The sequence below is a fragment of the Lygodium microphyllum genome, chromosome 25, assembly GCF_053477565.2.
Source record: "Lygodium microphyllum isolate KBCC chromosome 25, Lygodium_microphyllum_v1.1.10, whole genome shotgun sequence".
In the NCBI taxonomy this organism is placed as follows: Eukaryota; Viridiplantae; Streptophyta; class Polypodiopsida; order Schizaeales; family Lygodiaceae; genus Lygodium; species Lygodium microphyllum.
Window position 1 is genome coordinate 64,830,948 of NC_141159.1, and position 20,605 is coordinate 64,851,552.

Genomic DNA, 20,605 nt, shown 5'->3' on the forward strand with positions numbered 1-20,605 from the left:
ACAAGATAGGTGAAAGAATCAAGATGAGACCAAAAGACACTAAATAAATGCTCGAAGAAAACATTGTATATTAGAGTAGTGCACACAGGTTACAAACTCAATGTCCGAGGTGATGACTTGGACAAAACTTTGCTAAGAAGATAGCTTGACCACACTCTGCAACTTGTATTCTCTTTGTTACTTCCCTATCAAAAGTATGTGAAAAATACTCTATTCTAGTAGTAAAACTCTTATAGTTTAACACCAACATTAGTAGGTATCTCTTCGTGCAAATTTGCCCAAATTTAGTACTTCCCAGTGCTTAGTACACTCGAGCAATCCTTTATGGGCTAAAGGTGCTTGTCGAGAAGTGGTAGATTTACTTCAACTCACATTAGTACAACAATATATCACTTTTATGATTGCCCAAACCTTCGTACATCAATCTATGCATCTATATAGAAGTTCATTGCCTTGCTTTCCATGCTAAAATACATAGGCTTTTGCCTTATAATCCTTGCCTTTTGCTTTTCCCTATTTTCATTTTTGTTTTTGTGCAGGCCGCCCTAAGCTGCAACTTGTTTCGCCCAATAGCTTTGTCATGTGAACTTTGAATATGGTCGTCCAAGTACTCAAATCAAACGAAATAGAACTAATTTTGCAAGGGAACATATGCACAATTGCAAAAAGCTTCTTAAAATAGGAAAATATGCAACTTTTTGTCTAATGCATCACTTTTTGGCTTGGATGACTTGTATCACTTAAGGTAAGTCCTTGTATGTATGTGGATCCACCTAAACTTCTCATTAAGTTATTATAACTTAATAATGGATATATTTAGACTATTTTGAAGATCAATTTTGGACGTAGAAAAACCTATTTGCATCATGATTAAATCTTCCATAAGCATATATCTCAAATTCTTATATAGATGTATTTCCCTTCATTGAATGTGTGGCCACATGATAATCCTTACGTGCAAGAGGTGTGACACCCCCTCTCTTCTTTCTATCTTTCATTCAGGTGCTACTACGGTGTAATAGAAATGCATGGGCATTGTAGGATCATCCTCAAATGTGATTGATGAATCCAAGTACATGAACATTACCCATGAAGTCTAGGTTTAATGGGAAATCCCCATAGAATCACTCTTAGCAAAATAACAAATATAAAATTATAGTAAAAAATAATAAATAAATAAACTTAGAAATGTTAGAAAATTTAATTAGCAATAGCCTAATCATGAATTTTAAGAAAAATAGTAGTCAAAGAAAATAATGAAAGATCACTTAGAAAATTTTATTAGAGAATTTAAACACTTGACTATTTAGGTAAATGTTGGAAATAATAAAGAACTGTATTGAATATTGGAAAAATCAAACTTATTTGAAAAAACATGCTCAATTGTTTAGGTGAAATGTTGGGTGAGAATATTGGAAAGTCATAACAATATATACTATCAAAAATCAAACATCTAATTACTTAGTAAAAAATGCTAAGAAAAATATGTCAAGATTTATAGCAATATTAAATTGAGGAAATCTATTAGAGGAATTATATGTTTTCCATCCACAACCAAATTCAGCAAAGTGCTGAAGCTAGGATGTCACAGATAAAATACACATGGTATCTTACAAATATAGATGCTTTAAAAAATTATGAATTATAAGTATAGTTTGTTCGATACAATGGGAAGAGACTTAGGATTTATGGTGTAGGGAGCGATGAGAAACTTGGGCTACTAAATTACCTTGCTAAAAGAGAGGATTGCTCCTAGGTAAGTAACAAATGATGGTCTAAAGAAACTAACTGATGGTTGATGAGGACAATTAGTTAAAATAATATAGTTTTTGAAACTAGTCTTTCTTTTAGGGGAAAGATGGTAACAACCTAATTAAACACTAATTACGACAAGCATGAAATTCACATAAACTGAAATGAAATTGTATCAATCAATCTTGGACAATGGACACATGATTGGCCCCAAAATCAAGCACTCCTTACGATATTTCTTTTATTTGAATTGAACTAGACTGAAGTACATTGAGATTGCTCTCCAATCTCTTGAAATTTCCAATGGCCCTTACTATTGGGAGTGAATATCAAGTCTTCAGCTCAAAATTTCCCTTGATTTTGAAGGGAATTGGCCTCTAATTTGCTCCTTGGGTGAGAATTTGGTCCCAAATTCCATTGTGGTTGGCTAGCCTCTTTGAATTCTCTAAAATTTCCCAATTGAGCAGTTGAATTCCAAGTCCTAGGCCTCAAATTTTGAGCACATTTCTTGGATAGGCTAAGAAACCCCAAATTCTATTGTGCAAAATAGGGTTTTGTAGAAAATATTATTTAATTCTCCCACTTGGAGTTTAAGAATGCATGAGATATTCTGAGAATGGTTGGGATTTGACTAAAAAGAATAAAGAGGATTTTGTAGAGAGATAAAACTCAAAGATTTGTCACTATTAGTTAATGAAATTGAGTTCTTATGATTGTGTTCCAACCCCAAATGGATTGATCAGCAACAATTGGAGCATCAGAGACTATAATCTCTAAGAGACAATGCATCATTAGCAATTGGCAGCGTCCATAGGTCAAGAATTTACAGTCGCCTTCAAGTGAACAGTCTTCAATGGCTACAAAACAATCCCAACACCAATTAGCAACATATAAAATAATCGTCCATGATTGGATTTACCTCCTCCTCCTCCTCCTCCTCCTCCTCTCTCTCTCTCTCTCTCTCTCTCTCTCTCTCTCTCTCTCTCTCTCCTCTAGCCCTCAAGTCAATTACACATGTAATTTATTGCATGCTAGTAGATTTACAATTCCCTTTAATAGGGTCACATTGCTTTGTGCTATCAAAAGCCATGACATGCACATAATCACCTTGCAAACTTTAAGGGCAGTCTCTTTGTACAGTGACATGCACGTTTGCATAAGTAATATGAATCCATAAAAGGGGAGAATTTGAGCTCAATCCCCTTAGAATTGAAGACTTCAAGGACCTTAGGGGTGTCTTTATGGTGGTCCCACAACATACAGACCCACTTCTTTGATCTCGAGGTTCCATTGGAAACAAGAGGAAAATATAAAACACATGCCAACACTTGAGTCAATGCTCACACCTCTCTATACATCTTGTCAAGAAGGGAAGGGAAGCTGATCTAGACTGGGCCCTCATGCTACAACATATATTATGAAGAGAAGTTAGTAGACCAAGGTACAATATACACTGAGTCAACTTTGTGACCAATGATGCTCCCTAGTATCCATTTGTGCTCCTACATAGAGTTAACAATGTCAAAAAGAAGCCTTGACCAATACATTTTTAATTCTATAACAAGGCTATTGATAGGTCAACTATGGAGCTTTCGCCAAGGAAAATGTGATTAAGGTTTGCAAGACTTTCTTCTTCCCCATCTTTCTACCAAATGGTGCTTGCTCCACTCCTTATGTGCGTGCTGATCTCCTCCCATAGTTTTTTTACTTCTTCATGATTAATAGAGTGAGTGTCATGAGTAGTCCAACTCCATGACATCATTAGAGCTCTCTCTTGCTCACCTTCTACTACAACTCTCCATTGAGCTCACCCTATGTAGACCATTTGGGATAGCCATCCCTCTATATGCATGTAGGAAGGGTGGAAGTGTCACATGCCACAGCTACCAAGGTCATTGCATAGGGCATAGTTAGTTGATTTGCCTTGAAATTAGAAATGATGTCTGCACTTTTTAACTATGCCAAACGAGGCAAAGTTTGAAATAGATGGTTTAGTTTGTCGCACAAAGGAAACTAATGAAAATCATCAAACAAGAGCATCATCTATGTGCAAAGGCCCTCTATAAGCTCTTAAGTGCAGTAGTCCCCTTATTATATTAGAGCAGTTGTTAATTAATACGTTCTTAAATAAATTTGAGGTCGCTTAAAGATAATTTGCAATGCTAAGATATCTATGCGTAAATAAAAGTCAAATAAAAAATTTATTGTCATATATAAAAGTAAACTCGAGGTTGTTTAACGTTGGATAATTTGCAAAGCTTAAAAATATCTATGGGGCCACCCACATATATATGTGGTGAAAAGATGCCAATAAGTTTTGAGAAGGCGCAAGGGTTTTGGAAAATTCTGGAAGGCGGTGAGCCTAAAATCTTCGAAGGAAATTCTCTCTTTCTCCCTGTCTCTCGTCCCAATTCCCTTTCTCCTTCCCTGCGTCTTCTCGTCAGTCCCGTGGGGAAAGGACGGGCGGATAGGGTTCTGCTAGGCGGATAGGGTTCTGCTAGGGTTTATCGCCTGCGCACAGCACCGAACTGGCTTTTTCCTCTCCATCGATCTGCTCATCCAGTAGCACGTAAGTTGTCATGGCTCCTTGCACCCTGCGCTCCGTGTCTGCCATCCTGCGTCCCCTTGCCGCAGCTCCTCCGTCATCTGGTGCGTCCACCGTTCGTCTCGACCGCATTCGTGGCTTCCGGGTAAATTGCTGCTCATTTCTTCTCTCTGAACTTCTCCGTTGCATCGAAAGATCAGCTTGTCGAATTGTCTTAGTGCTGTCTTCTAAATCCTTTGTATTGAAACATGATACGTATCTTAAGTCTTCGGAGATAGCTACAAAATGCTCTATCGTAATTATGGCCTAATGAGACGTCTTTCAGTTGAATGTGGATTCTTAAGTTTTCATGATACCTCGCCCATTCATCATTGTATTCTCCAATTGATCGGCCACTGGATATGAGAATCGAACCTTGAGCTGCAATTCGTCAATTCTTGCAGGTTGCCAGGGTTTACCTAAACCTCCACAGGCGGGTCACCTCAGTGTCTGCTACAAATGCGCTATCAGGCCGTTCGAAGTCTTCTCTCTATGACCATTCTCCTTCCTACTCTTCTTCTAAGGTCGGAGACAGGTCCAGGTTAAGGTTTCTGGGAGTGAGGGCTGAGGCGACAGCTGCTGGAGCTACCACTGCAGAACCTGAGACTGCTAATGCAGAACAATCACCCCAGGAGCCTGCCCCTCAAGGTGTGAATGCGGAAGTGCATGCTTATCAGGCTGAGGTACTCTACAATACCCGTTGCATGCCTCTTGCTCGAAGTCTGGGATAGTGGCAGCAGTCTGACTGACTTAACTCGCACATGTACAGGTGAGTCGATTGCTGGACATTATTGTGCACAGCCTTTACAGCCACAAAGAAGTTTTCCTTCGGGAGCTAGTGAGGTTTGTGGACTGACTAATTCACTACTACTCCATAATGTGCTATGGCAAACAGAAGGTTTCAGGAACTTGTACCAAGCTTCCCTAATGGGTCATTTTCACCTGTAACAGTAATGCTAGTGATGCTCTTGACAAGCTTCGATTTTTGAGTGTAACCGACTCTTCCTTACTTGGTTCAAACCCTGAGCTAGCAATCAGGATACGATCCATTCCCAGCGAGGGGATTTTGATAATTGAGTAAGACTCTCTCTTCTCTCTGTCTGTCCACCTCTTAGAAGAGAGTGTTATCTGTTTCGATGGATTGTTCTTGATTCTTCTGTATGTGAAATTGATTTTATACTTATCTCCAGGGATTCTGGCATTGGTATGACCAAGGAAGAGCTGATAAACAGTCTTGGAACTATTGCTCAAAGTGGAACTGCAAACTTTTTGAAAGCGCTCAAGGTACTGCAATTTTCTTCTAATGTCCTGCAGGGTGTGATAAGGGGGACTTTGTGGCAATGAGCTTCTAATGGAGTGGGGTTCTGAGAAGCTGTTTCTCTGACTGCTCGCTTGAAATGAATATGGTACATTTAAAGCACAGTCTAATTTTTGTGTATGATATCTCCTTGTCATGAATGACAACCTGTGCTAAACTGGAGTATGCTAGGCAAGGCAGGGTTTGATCTTGCTTTTAAAGCATGCTCTGGAATGGTGCTTCAGCCTTCAACACAGTTTCAAAGGAGTGTTTCCTGTAGGATTTCCAGCAGAGGGGTGATTGCCAGCTTGACCACTTTAATTGTTGCTTCATAGGACAGTTGCCATCCTGCTTTCTTATAGGGCTTGATAATGTAGTGAGTTATTAGATATACATGTAGTCTGTTAACTGCACGAGTGGTTTTACAGTGAGGCTTCTGGTTAGATGGATGGTTTTGTTGTAGTTGTTTACATGGAGCTTTTGAGTTTTCAGATTGGTTTTGCCCACATCTTTATCATCGGTGACAGTTATGCTTGTGGTACAGGAAAATAAAGACAGTATGGCCGGTGACAGCAACCTCATTGGCAAGTTTGGAGTTGGCTTTTATTCTGCATTTCTAGTTGCAGACAAGGTGTGTCATGGTTATCTTTTATTTTTGATTCCACATTTACTGCCTTCATCGAACACACACACACACACACACACACACACACACACACACACACACACACACACACACATTCTCTCTCTCTCTCTCTCTCTCTCTGTGTTAGATGGTGATATTGTTTTTGTTGTACATTCTTTGATGCGCTCAAACCTCATGTTACAATTTTTAACAGGTTGCAGTGTCTACAAGGAGAGCTGGGACTGACAAGCAACATGTGTGGGAGGCTGAGGCTAACAGCAGTGCTTTTGTGGTTCGAGAGGAGACGAACCCCGAATACCTCCTGGAACGGGGCACAGCAATTATTCTACACCTCAAGGTAAGCATTGAACTATCTAATCCAGTGGAATTAGGTAACCAGGTTTTCAGTGGCCTAATCATGCTCCTTTCCTGCAGGAGGACTCTCGTGACTTTAGTGATCCAAAGAAAATTGAGGGTCTAGTGAAAAATTACTCAGGATTCTTGTCATTTCCTATCTATGTCGGGCGTGAGAGGCCACAGGAAGTTCCAAAGGAAGGAGAGGAAGTCGTGCAGGTGTCTTGGCTAGTTTGTAAACTGTTAAACATACCTGGAAGAACTTGTCAATGTGCTAACTTATATTTCTGTGCATCAGGTTAAGAAGGAATACAGTTTTGACTTGGTCAATGAGACTCAGCCATTATGGGTTAGGCATCCTATTTAAGTCTCTCCATTTGAAGTGAATAGTTTTGAGCTTTGTGCCCCTTGTTTCTTTTATGTTCTTGTTTGAAATGATTGTATAATTGTGCTCTTCTAGTTGCGAAGCCCCAGGGAAGTTTCCAAGGAGGAGTATTTGGCTTTCTATAAGAAAACTTACAGTGAACATCTCGAGCCTATGGCCTACACCCACTTCAATACAGAGGTATTTGTGTTTAGGTTTGCTTAGAATACAAAGTTCTCATTTCTGAGCTCATAGTGGTTGACTCGACCATAATTTTCCAGGGTGAGGTAGAGTTCAGGAGTTTGCTGTATGTTCCTGGGATGGCTCCTTTTGGGATGGAGGCTGAAGCTGCTGATAAGCAGAAAAATCTCAAACTATATGTCAAGAGGGTGTTCATCTCTGATGAGTTCAATGGGGAGCTGGTGAGCATTCATGGGTTAATTCCAGTTTCTTAGCAAGGACATAATGATCACGCACAGCAGTTCATTCTCCTATTTTACTATGATCACGCACAGCAGTTCATTCTCCCATTTTGCTTTTCTTGCAGTTCCCCCGGTATCTCTGCTTCATGAAGGGTGTTGTTGACTCTAATGATCTCCCCCTAAATGTATCTCGAGAGATGTTGCAAGAATCACGTGTGGTATGTCTGTCAGTGCAAAACAAATGTCTGCTTGTGTTCTGCTAAGTTAAAACAAATTTTACAATTGAGCTCTGATCCTTCTCATGATATAAACTACAGACCAACTTGATGAGGAAAAGGCTTGTAAAGAAGACGTTTGATTTGTTCGAGTCTATTATGAAGAGGGATAATCCTGAGGTATTATAGCAGGAAGTTTTTATGACTTGTGTTTGGACCTTTCCCTCCTTTCGGATGAGGTAACCTTTGTTTGATCGGTATCTCACACATTGAGTATTGGTGGTGAGTAGGACTATAAAAGATTCTGGAGGAACTTTGGCAAGTATATTAAATTGGGTATCACAGAGGACAAAGATAATCACAAGCGCCTCTGCAAGTTCCTGCGGTACTTCTCCTCTAAACATCAGGAAGAGATGACTAGTTTACAGGAGTATGTAGCAAATATGAAAGAAGGTCAAGAAGTCATATACTATTTTTCCTCTGAGTCTGTGAAGAGTGCCAGAAATGCTCCCTTTTTGGAGAAGCTCTATGAAAAAGATTATGAGGTTTGCATGTTTTTTTGTTGATTCTCGAGTGCATTTTTACTGATCCCCTTAAATATATGCACTTACGTATTGTCTTATTTTCAGGTTTTGTTCCTAACAGAGCCTATGGATGAAGTCTCAGTTCATACCTTGAAATCTTATGATGGGAAGGACTTTGTAGATGTTAGCAAAGAGGACTTCGATTTAGGTAAGGCACTTTCAATGCAGGCCTTGAACCACTGTGGTACCTATTTGTAGCTTGAGGAGATTCCAGAATTTCTTATCTTCCTGACAATCTCAGGAGATGCAAGATATGGGCAAGCCTTGATTATTTTTCTGGTCCCCTGTCTAGCCTATCACAGATTGCTAGATTGAAATGCACAATCCATTACTAGTCTCCATAGATTTTTAAATCTAAACTCGGTCTGTATAACTTTCATAGCTACTTCCACACTACCAGCTGAACAATCTAATTCAGTTTTATAGCTTTCCTTAAGCCGCTGACTCCATCTCACTTTTGTACCCAGGTGAAGATGAGGAAGCTGATAAACTCTCGAACGAGTTTGGGAATTTGTGTGACTGGATGAAAGACAAGTTGGGGGAAAAGATTGCTAAGGTGGAAGTGTCTAGGCGTCTGAGTTCATCTCCATGCGCCCTTATATCTGGGAAGCATGGGTGGTCTGCCAACATGGAAAGGTAGGATTGTAAGATATTGGTTTCTCTGGAGTTACGTTGCTGGCATTTGTTTATGCTCTCAGCATGTGGTAAAACTGGGTGATACAGAATAATGAGAGCTCAAAACCTAGGCAATACTCCAGGACTCAGAGAGTATATGGCATCTACTCGAATATTAGAGATCAACCCCAAGCATCCTATAATTCAATATTTGGATGTGAGTGATATTCCAATACTTGACAACTGATCATTCAGTTTTCCAATGTCTCCGTGTCCTTGATTTTAACCTAGCATTTGTTTCCTGCAGGATGCTCGTATGTCCGGAAAACCTGGCTCACAAGAGACTGTTGAGCTGCTCTACGAGACAGCCCTCTTGTCTAGTGGCTTCGTTGTAAGTGAACTTTTTTCTAGCATGCTTTATTGTAAAAGAGGCTACTGATGGCAGTCAATCTGATTTGTGGCCTGCTGGTGTAATCCAGCCTGAAGATCCTGCAGGATTGGGAGCCAGGATTTATGAACTAATGACTTCATCAATTGATGGTGGTGCAAGTGATAACTATGAGCAGCCTAAAGTTGATTACTTTAACTCTGGAAATGCTACCGAGAATTCTGCTCCCCAACCACCTCCATCCTCTCCTGTAGTTGAACCAGAAGTTGTGTAAATCAGAAGGTTTATCCTTATGCGACTGCATAGTATCCTGTGGTTTATTTGATTTCCTTAACTCCATGCACAAAAGCATGCAGCCAGTGTCCCATTATATGTGTTAGGAGGTCTATCACTTTTGCGGGATGAGGCTACTTTTAGCATGTAGGTCAGGGAGCTGTAAGTTCTAGAGGTGTAAAAATTTGTAGAGGTGCAGGACTTCTGAGTAGTATCTGAAAGTGGACTGGCTTTTAGGGGCAAATGCCAATCATTAATTGTGATTGAAGTTGCAAATGACAACTCAAATACATTCAAAGCCAATAAGGTTTCTTGTTTTGTGACCAGTCTGTTGTCCATCGGGTAATCTACAGTGATTTTAGTTTTTATAGATAATCTCCTGTACTAAAGTTGATTTGCAAGTCTTGTGCAAGCTGATGCCGCACCCTAACAATGAAAATGCGTTCTTTTGCTTTCCAAAGTACGACAGTAAAGTTCTTGCAGTACTGTCTCTAGAACGATCATGGATCATCTCTTTACGGATTGCACATCCGTGTGAAAGTAGCATCTGTTGCAATTTCTAATTGCTTAAGCAGAGAATCTACGCCTGAGGCTAGATCGTAGTTGGCTGAATATTTTTGAATTCAAATATTCCTTGGTGAGTGGAATTTGAGTAACTGGTTTACCACATTCTGAAGTTTATTATAAAAAAACGCACACAGGTACTGTTAAAAAGTAACGAAAAAAAATATATTAATGTGGTAAGTTATATTTTATGTTATATATATAGTAAACATTCTACAGTTGTCGCTCATTGCTCTTCACCTCTGCACAGGATGAACCCCCCCGCCCCCACACAAAACCCAAAAATCCCATCCCACCCCCCCAAAACACACAAACACCGAAAAACGTCTCCCCTAACCCAAGTTTGTATTTTTAACAATACCACAGCCAATGACCCAACAGCCCCCAGGGTTAAGGAAATCTTCCATTGATCCAAGAACTCTTAGAGCTGGGCTAGTCAAGTATTTCAGCCTATGAGTACGTAGGAGAAGTTGTAAGTGTTTGCCCAGTCAAAGACATCAAAGACAAACGACTGATAATTCTTTGAGATAATATATACTAGGAAGGTGTCAAACATCTGATATGGAGAAAACCCTCCCATTTGATTAAAAAGGAGAGACGGAAAGATAGGTAATCAGCCATTGTAAAACGCACAATCACATTGTTACTCAATTGGGTGGATGATCCTCTTCAGTCTCTTAACCTATCGATAGCTTTACGAAGTCTTGTTTAGAGGAACTCTTAACAATGCATCAATGGCCTATCACTCAACCATAAGCTCCTAATTCAAGACCTTTGCATGTTCACAGATATAAAACAAGAACTCTCCCCGTCCTCTGTGTTTCCAACAGAACAGTTATACAGTCAATGATCCAACAATCCTTGGGCTAACGAAATATGGGGAGTGTACGAGTTGAAGGAGAATATTTAAAGACTTCCTAATTAAAGAAATCAAAGGCAACTGTCGCATAGTGCTTTTGGACAATGTCTAAAGCCAAGGAGGTATCAAATAATTGATTTGGAAGATTCCCTCCCATTTGATTAAAAAGGGGAGAGAAAGATAAGCAAGTAGCCATTGACAAATACACAATTACCTTGTTGCTCAATTAGGTGGAACCTTCATTCTCTCCACCTATCAATGGCCTTGTGAAATCTTGATTAGAGGAACTCCATTATGCTGTATGGTTGTTAGCTTTAGTGACTTAGCACTCAATTGTGTTCTTGAATCAAGGTCCTTGCACACTCAAGGCTAGCATTAGAGGATATGAAGTCGCCACTTGAACTGACTAGCTAATCATGGCTTCACTTTCGAAATGAGCATGAGGTCCACAACTTTTTGGGTGTAGGTATTTACTACCAAAAGTATGTTTGGCACTTTGGTGAAATTGCTTCTCCCATGCGTTGCAAAGGAAACATGTTACATTTAGATGGACAATAGTGGAAATCTTAGCATTTGGAATGATGGAAAGAAAAACGGCTTTGAATCTAGTGCTTATATTGCTAGCTCTTAGGATGTCTTTTGTAGTGTAGCATACTACATGTGGTAACCACATCGGGGTAGTTTTAATGCAAGATTGTTGTGTGTTGGCCTATGAATGTTGTGTTCTCCATGGTTTTAAAAAGAAGTTGTAGGGTTTATAAGAAGAAATTACTTGTTGCAATTCATGTTTTTTCACACGGTAACACTACCTTCTAGGGGTTGGTTTGAGAAGTTTCTTATTGGTATCTATCAACCTTTCAATTAGCATCTCCTTGCTTAAGTTGCCAAACTTGATTTAACACTTATTTTAAAAGATTTACTTTTTGAATCACTTTCACCCCTTGATTGTCTTTACCTCTTGGTGGCTATATATAGTCTTGTTTAGACTAGAACTCTTCAGGCATCACGTTATTGCTCTTGGAGTAAGGTTTTCTTGAACCATTAATTGACCAAAAAACCCTAATCCATGCTTGCATTCTCAACAAACGTAGCTACAATAGGAGGCTTGTTAAGTCACTCCTCGGGTTAACTAGCAATATCTATATGCTTCAAAGTAGAGTGAGCTTTGGCAAGCTCTAACATAAGCAAGATTTTGAGTGTGACAATTTTGGATTATCTATGATATTTAGCGACCAATCTTGTTAGTGTCTTCTTGAATAAGTTATCGGATTCAATACTACCATTTAAAAACAAACTTTGTGTAAAATTTTGCTAGTGGTAGGACCATAAGCTTAGTATGTGCAAATGAATCGATTGGAACCCTTATTTGACAACATTTTGGTGTGTTTTGATTTGTTGTCTATTAGCTCAAGTTTTTTTAGGTGGTGCATCACGAGAGTAAATATTGTCACCATGCTTACATGCAAAGAATTTGAATTAATATAATGATGCAATTCCATTTACATTAGGAATATTAAAATTGAGATAGTGGGTATTTTGTTTTTCATTTTATTAGTGGTCTTTCATATGGAAGATATAGAGGTAGATTTTGAGATGCTTTTTGTGGCCTTGGCTAAATTAGGTGCAAACTTTTTTTTTAAAAAAAGTAGTCATTTGACTATTCACCAATGTTAAACAAAATAACCCACCCACATGGGGTGCCACTAAGATCCATGGTGCTCAAAATTGCAAGACCTCCATTACGAGGAGAAGCCAAATGTGAGCCCAAAGATTGATTGGGTCCTAATTCCATGTCAAATGAGGTCCATGTGATCAAATGGCTAAAATGTAATGTACTTTGGCCTAGTCTATGGGTTATATAGATCATATTGTATTGAGTTAGCATCATCCTAGTGGTAGTTTAAGGTAGTACCTTACCCGATGGTAAAGGCAATATTTCTAGAACATTATTTGATTGACAACCAAAGGTTGATAATACAATTTGAGGCATGCTAATTATCATTTCCATGGTCTGCAATAAGATGGCATTTCCAAAACCATGTGTCATTCATTAATACATTTACAGTTCATCTATTAATCTTTAGACTAAACTCTTAACCTTGAATCTATCTAGATTACTAAGCTAAGATGCAATATGGGTAGAGACATCATTTGTATAACTCTATCTTATAATAAATAATATTAATTCTTACTAATTTATTTATATATTGTGATAGTCTTTGGTACAGGGGTCTATACTCAGTCATTGTTACTTTCATTCTTTATATCTCAAATCGCTACTCAAATATCCCTAGTAGTGGGAGCTTACTTTCTTGACTGTTTGCCTACAGATGGATTGTCATATATTGTTGTCTTTATTTCGATATTGCTATAATCACAATTTTCAAAATTTATTTGGAGAGTAGACAACTTGTTTTGATACTCTATTGATTTCAATTTGTGGACATCTATACCCTTTTGTTCTCACCCTTTTGCTCATCCTTTTGGATTAGTTTTGGGGTTGTTTTGCTGCATTTACAACCACCCGTACTCTGGTCATTTGCAAACATTTGCCATCCTTATGGCAAGTTCTTCAGCGGATAGTGCTATTTTCAATATTGAGAAGCTAGACGACAATAACTTCCAATACTAGAATATACAGATACGACAAGTCTTGGTGCAGAAGAGGTAGGTTAAACCATTGAAGTTAGATGGCATAAAGCTTGAGCTTTATGATGTAGAGAGGATTGGGTAGAACTTGATGAGCTATGAAAATTTACTATCATTCTGTCATTACCAAAACATGTGCATTTTAATGCCATTGACACTAAGGGTGGTGCTTATGCATTATGGAAAAGGATTTGTGATATTTATGACAAGCAAAGTCTTGCATCTTAGTTGTACTAGCTGAAGAAGCTTGTGGACCTTCACATGGAGGGTATGACTATGCCTAGTATCTACTCATTTGATGAGTTTCATTCTATTTTCAACCAACTTGTATTTTTGTCTTTTAGTTTAAAGAAAATATCAAGTCTTTGTTATTGCTTGTAAGAGGAAAAAGGTTATTGATACAACCCACACTTCTTTGATTGTTAAGAGGTAGAAATGGTGGTAATGTCAATAATAATTGTGGTAGATACTCACAGCCCAATAGGGAAAAGTCAATCTCGTGGGCAAACTTGTAGTAAGTCTCGTGAATGCAAGTCCTCTTTGACATGTCATTATTGTGGGTAGGATGGTCATATTAGGCCGCAATGCCATAAAATGTGCAATGATAGGCACAATGAGAAAGGTAAGGAGAAAGCATAGGAAAATGCAAAGTCTCATGATCATAGCATTATCCCTAGTAAGTCCAAGGTGAAGATTAAAGAGATAAATGTAGTGTAGGAGCTTGAGTTTGATGATGTCTATATCTCAATTGATTTGTATCTTGATGTTATTTAGTTGGCCGATACTTCATCTACCTACTCTTAGTATTGGTTGCTTGATTTGGGGGCTTCTTTCCATGTTACCTCGCATTGGGATTGGTTTCATACCTATCGTAGCATTATAGGTTCTGTGGGACTAAAAAATAACATTACATTGGATATCATTAGCATTGGGGGTATTAGAATGTAGTTTCCTTCAGGCGGCTCTTTTGTTTTGCATAATATATACATCATGTATCGACTTTGATGAAAATCCTACTCTATGCTAGACAGTTGGATGATGCAGGATATCATGTGTTTTTTGGTGATTTTGCATGGAAATTTATATGTGGTCGCCTTGTTTTTGCTCGAGGTGCCAAAGGCTAGCAACCTCTATCCTTTGTTTGTATTTGGGTCCGTTGACCATGTGTTGGCTATTATCGATTTACCACATGTATCTTTATGGCATTGTCACCTTGGGCACATGTCTTTGAAAGGAATTATAGTACTTGTTCGTTTGCAGTATCTTTACATCTTGATTACTCATATTTTGATTCATGTGATCATTGTCTTTATGGCAGGTAGACATATTACATTTATAAAAAGTTTGGCTCTATGCACATGGGCGATCTCTAAGTCTTGTGCATTTTGATATATATGGTCCCATGTTGTGTTAGTTATTGGATGCCATGACGTACTTTAATACATTTATTGATGATTATTCGTGTGGTCTAGGCTTATCCTATTAAGTAGAAATCAAATGTTCTGGCTATATTTTAGCGCTTTGTTGTTCTTGTTGAGAACCAATTAGGGTATACTGTGAAATACCTTAGGTCTGAGAATTGCGGTGAATATGTCTCTAAGGTATTTGAATAGTTTTGTGATGAACGGGATATTAAGTGTTAGTTGACCACCCCATACAGCCTACCCTAGAATGGTATTGCAGAGTGCATGGATATGACTATTCAAGAAAGAGTTCGTATTATTTTTAATAAGGAAAGCCTACCATAGTACTTTTGGGTTGAGGCAGTTACTACTGTTGCACATCTCATTAATAGACCCCCATGAACTACTCTTGGTTGTCAGGTTGTAGAGGAGGTATGGTTTGAAAAATCTCCATCATCTGCTCATTTGAGGGTCTTCAAATGTGAGGCTTTCTACTATGTTCCCAAGGACAACTGTAATAAGTTAGATTCAAAGTTTCTCAGATGCATCTTTCTTGGATATGGTGATATAGATGAGATGGGCTATCACCTTTGGGATCCGTAGGCTCGAAAGTTTATTTGTAGCCATAATGTTGTGTTTCATGAAGAGAGGATGCATAAGCAGTTTGAGCAAGTAGTTGAGGTACGCAGGATGGTCTTTCAGGAGAAGGCTCCTATTACAGTACAAACAACTAGACAACTTGTAATTGATGATATCGTGACCTAAGATCTACATGTTGTATATGATCATGCTATTAGATAGAGAGGATATGCTGTACAGGCCCTACATCTAGCTTTGAGGCACTCTAATAGAGATTCATGTCTTCCTAATCTCTACGAGCCCTTTATGGATTATGTCATGGTGATAGACTTTGTTGAGCCACTTACCCTTGAGGCTATGCATAGAGGTGATTCACATTCTTAGGAGAGGGCTATGTAGTTTGAGTTTGATTCACTTTAGAAGAACTATACATGGGACTTAGTTTCCTTGCTTGATGGGAAATGTGCATTGCCTTGCAAGTGGGTGTACAAATTGAAGAGTATCCGTGGTTACCCTAGGCCAGCATATAAGGCTAGATTGGTTGCAAAGGGTTTTTAGCATGAGCATGGTGTTGAATTTGATTAGCCTTGGTTGTTTAGTTGGATTTGGAGCTTTACTAGATGGATGTTAAAAATACTTGGTTGTTTAGTTGGATTTGAAGAGTATCCCTGGTTACCCTAGGCCAGCATATAAGGCTAGATTGGTTGCAAAGGGTTTTTAGCATAAGCATGGTGTTGAATTTGATTGGCCTTGGTTGTTTAGTTGGATTTGGAGCTTTACCAGATGGATGTTAAGAATGCTTTCTTACATGGGGACATACATGATGAGATTTATATGCAATAGCCTAAGGGCTTTGCGAAGAAAGGTAGGGAATATCTAGTGTGCAAATTGAAGAAGAGTCTTTATGGGCTTAAGCAAGCACCTAGAAAGTGGTATAATAAGTTTGATACTTTCATGCATTCGCAATGGTATTCCTACAGTTACATGGAAGCATGTTGTTGATGTGGGTAAAGGCACCTCTGCCTAGCTACCCACATTTACTCATTGTACACTATACTTGAACACCTCTATATTGCAGGTGGTGGGTGCCCATCACTTCACTTCATTCATTATTCTTTTAGTGACTATTGAATAAGGGAAGGCCGATAGCACATCATGATGACTATTGGAGCTCCCACATATGGTGTCTCTCTATTGCTCTCTTGCTCCATCAACCATGGCTCTTGCTTTGCTCTTGCTTTTGCTCGTGTGCTTCCATTAGGGCTCTACCTTTCACTTATCTTAGTTGATTTATCATTAGTTTATATTGTTTTTAGGAGAATTAGCCAAATGAGACAAGCCATTTATGGGGGATGGATCTACTGCATAGAATCTGCAATCTATAGCTCTAATGACGAGAGTCCCTACTCTCAACTCTGTTGAATTTTGGGGTAAGTTTACCTTCTTTGGGCAAGCATGTGGGAAGAGGAAGTTGGGGTCTCTAATGTCACTAGTATATACCCTTGGGATTAAATAGATCAAAGACTCACCTTAATGCACCCAATAGTATAGATATCTTACCATCCTCTATTTTACTACACCCTTTGATCTATATTTTGGCCAATCTAGATGGCTTGGAAAATGTTTGTAGGAAGTCCCAAAAGGATATAATGGAGGCAAGTTCATTGTGCATTATTGTCATTAGCAAACTAGCTCATGATCATGTTCTTATTGTCCCGATGGAGTTTGATCTCGTGAAGTCTCCCATTCTCTGCTTCATCGTCACAATTAGCCAATCAAGTGTATTTGAAAAATAGAACGAGTGGGAATCCCTCTTTGATATATATTTTAAGAGGAAGGGAACATGTTATTTCCCCATTAATTGTTGCTAGCTTGGCACTTGGATTTCCAAAGAGTATGGGAAAAAACTCATTGAATCTTCTCCCTAGCCCTAGATCATGGAGAGATTGGAAGATAAATCCCTAGACTATCCATCATAGTCTTTGTCAACTCTATTTTCAAGGAAAGGAAATCTTGATTTTGTCATTTATAAATATTCAAATGTTTCCCAAAGGGAACTTATGGAGTGTAGAATTTAAATGCCTTTTATAAATCCTTTTTTCTCCTTTGTAATCCATCCATTAAAATGTGGGGAGAGTCTTCTAGCCAAGGATTTTCACATCTTTTATAAGTAAATGCCAAGACATGTAAAAAGCCTCCAATCACCCAAGTTACCCTTTTCATTACTTTTATGGATAAGCTTTGTGGAACCCTCATTGATGCCTATGGGAAGGGCTCCAAATCTCATGGATTCTTTCTAGAATATCATAAATGGGTGAAATAGGATTTCATTAAACTTCTTAAAGAACTCATTGGGAAGTCCATCAAGTCCAAGGATCTTGCTAGAAGGTAGAATATCAAAAATGTCATTGATCTTCGATTCAATGGTCTCATTGTTTAGGATGCCAAGTTGGGGTTTGGAACTAAATTCTCCTAACCTTGACAATCCTTGCTATGGCTATGATGATATTTGGGTTTTGAAAACATGTCCTTGGTGGGTTTATCTACTCTCCCTACCCACTGAGATCTGGTGTAAAGATGTTTTCTTTAAGACTCTTCTTCCAAATGTTTGAGATTTAGAGGAGGACCAATTTCATAGTTTTAACTTGGCAAAAATTCCATTGCAACAAAAGAAGCAAGTTGATCCGATGTTCAAATCAAAAGGTTTTGAGTGGGAGACCTCCATCTTGAGATGGGTAGATTATTGGGAAAACTCAAGTTTGATGGAGTAGGCCTTTTTGGGATCACCGTTGATGTTATAATAATGCTTTATATCTTGTTGAGTTGCAAGGATGTCATTGAGTGCTCGCATTACTAGGTTTTGGCTTTATGGCCATGACATGCAGATCGGGTTTATTCTTGCAAGTTAAGGGCTAAGCCATGTGCACATGCAATTTGTGTGGACAAAGTGGACCATCCCTATCCATGCCCACTTGACCTATGAACATAGCTAATGCATGTGGGTCTATTGATTGAAATAGAAGGAGGAAGCCTTCATTTGAGGAGAGAGAATATCAAGAAAAAGGAGTGAAGGAGAAGAGAGGCAAATGTGAAAATTGCATTCATGTCAACTTCAGAGAGTTAACAAAGTACACCATTTTTAGAGAGTGCTTTAAGTTTTGAAATGCTTGAAGTATAAGTTAAGTTGAAGTTCCATAGGTATCATATTTGAAGTTTATGGACTCACGTAGATCGAATTGACTAACATGTGTCCTAGCTCTTATACCCTTTTGTTTAGAGAAGGGCAGTCTTTAAGGTTGCCATTCTTTGGGAAACACACATTTCTTTCAATATGTTTAAAGAGCTAGATTGCAATGAAAGCACCTTCCTTAAAATATAATTTTAATATAAATTTTAAATTTTAAATATACATATTTAAAAACATACTTCAAAACTAATACTGTCTATTAAACCAAAAGGACAATACACTCCAAAGTTTTGGAAAAATTTCATGCCAATAAGACATTCTTTATTATGAAGAAAAGAAAAGCTCTTGTGATCATCACATGTTGTCAAAAAGAAAAGTCCTCTAACTATCACATGTTGTCAAAATCAGTAAGAAAAAGTCATTTTAAAATGTTGTCATCAAATTGGAGTTGTGATGCTCTTTCAAATCACCCCACACAAGATCCATGGCATTCCAATCCATTGCACAATGATTCTTCTCACCATTCTACAATACGAACATCAACATATCCAATGTCTCTAAATGTAGGTGCTTTCTTTCAAGAGACTTGATTCTTTTTGTTTAAGAAAATCCTCTCTCACAATCCACTATACTTGCTACAATCACACTAGACATGCATGCCCAAGCTTCTTCAACTTGTAGTCTCTTTCAACAGTGCTTGGTATGGAAAGAGAAGATAAAGCAAAGATAGTCGATGCTTGGTATGCAATGAGGAGATCAACTAAAGACTCTCGATGGCACCTTTGGGAATAAACTACAAAAGTTCATTCACAATCATTGGGTAAGGAGTGTAGATTTATCCTTGCTCTTCCCCATGTCATCAGTAGCACAAAAGTAGGGATTCTTGCATGCATAATAATCTTGTCATGGCTTTGATATTTCCTATTTCAAAACCTCCCTTAAGCCACAAATTGGATGGGTCCAAGGTCACCACATAAAAATCTAGTGAATTTAACCATATCTTCCTTTTTAATAATTGTATCATTATTGGACATAATAATTCCTATCTTATCGTTCTCATTTTGATCTTAGAACCAAAAATGCATTCCATTACTTTCATCTTAATTAGTTTTTTCCTATTTCCTCCTACATACTTGCATGGGTAAGGGATGGAGAACCTTATATCCATATGCTTATTATCCATGTTTGCAATATGGTAGATCCCTCCTCCTCCTAGAGTCAGGTTTCGATATTCCAAAGGCAGTAGTTTTGATTTCGGGATTGAGGGCCATTCATTGTGAAAAGATTGATAACGTCAAGTACGCATGGCCTTTAGCGATGCTGTAGCTCAAGGGAGGACCCCTTCGATGTGTTTCCAGGGGAACAGTGATGGAACTGCATTAAATGCACAAAGATTAGACAACCAGAATCACCAACACACTTTATATATGAGATTATGAAACCAATTTACTCGGTTGAGATGGAGAACAACGATATTTTGTGCATGGGGAAGGTAATAGTTTGAAATTTCTTGGATGAAAGCCTGATGGAGCTATTCATGCTCCCTAGCTAGAATATCAATGTCAACTTGAGCATACACCCAAGCAAGTAATGATATCATACATCAATTTTCTTAAGGTACTTAGTTTTTTAGCAATTCTCCTTTCGTGCCACTATTTCTACCATCTCCTCAAGAGATCTCATGCTTAGTTTAGGTTTCCAGCTTGTTATAGGGTGCAGTTTTTGAGAACAACACATCTTGATAATTGATGTGTTAGTTGCACTCTATGACTTAGAGTTCATGTCCCTTTCTATTCAAGCACTAGGGGCTTGTTCCTTGATTTAGTTTATAAGTTTCCCAAAGTTGTAACTATTTGGACTCCCACTCTAAGCTTGGAAGTGGTAGCTATAG

At 38.4% G+C, this 20,605-nt stretch overlaps 1 protein-coding gene across 1 annotated transcript; it reads left to right on the top strand.

Annotated features, from left to right (window-relative positions):
* Window positions 1–4,074: 4,074 nt before the first annotated feature.
* On the top strand, window positions 4,075–9,799 carry LOC148014312 (heat shock protein 90-5, chloroplastic-like). Its single transcript, XM_087666207.1, has 19 exons — window positions 4,075–4,442; window positions 4,741–5,019; window positions 5,106–5,179; window positions 5,288–5,413; window positions 5,527–5,620; window positions 6,178–6,264; window positions 6,473–6,616; window positions 6,694–6,831; window positions 6,911–6,961; window positions 7,073–7,177; window positions 7,258–7,398; window positions 7,524–7,616; window positions 7,716–7,793; window positions 7,904–8,158; window positions 8,243–8,345; window positions 8,665–8,833; window positions 8,921–9,029; window positions 9,120–9,203; window positions 9,292–9,799. The coding sequence occupies exons 1-19, from the start codon at window positions 4,332–4,334 to the stop codon at window positions 9,472–9,474; spliced, it is 2,424 nt and encodes an 807-aa protein (XP_087522333.1). The 5' UTR covers window positions 4,075–4,331; the 3' UTR covers window positions 9,475–9,799.
* Window positions 9,800–20,605: the final 10,806 nt, after the last annotated feature.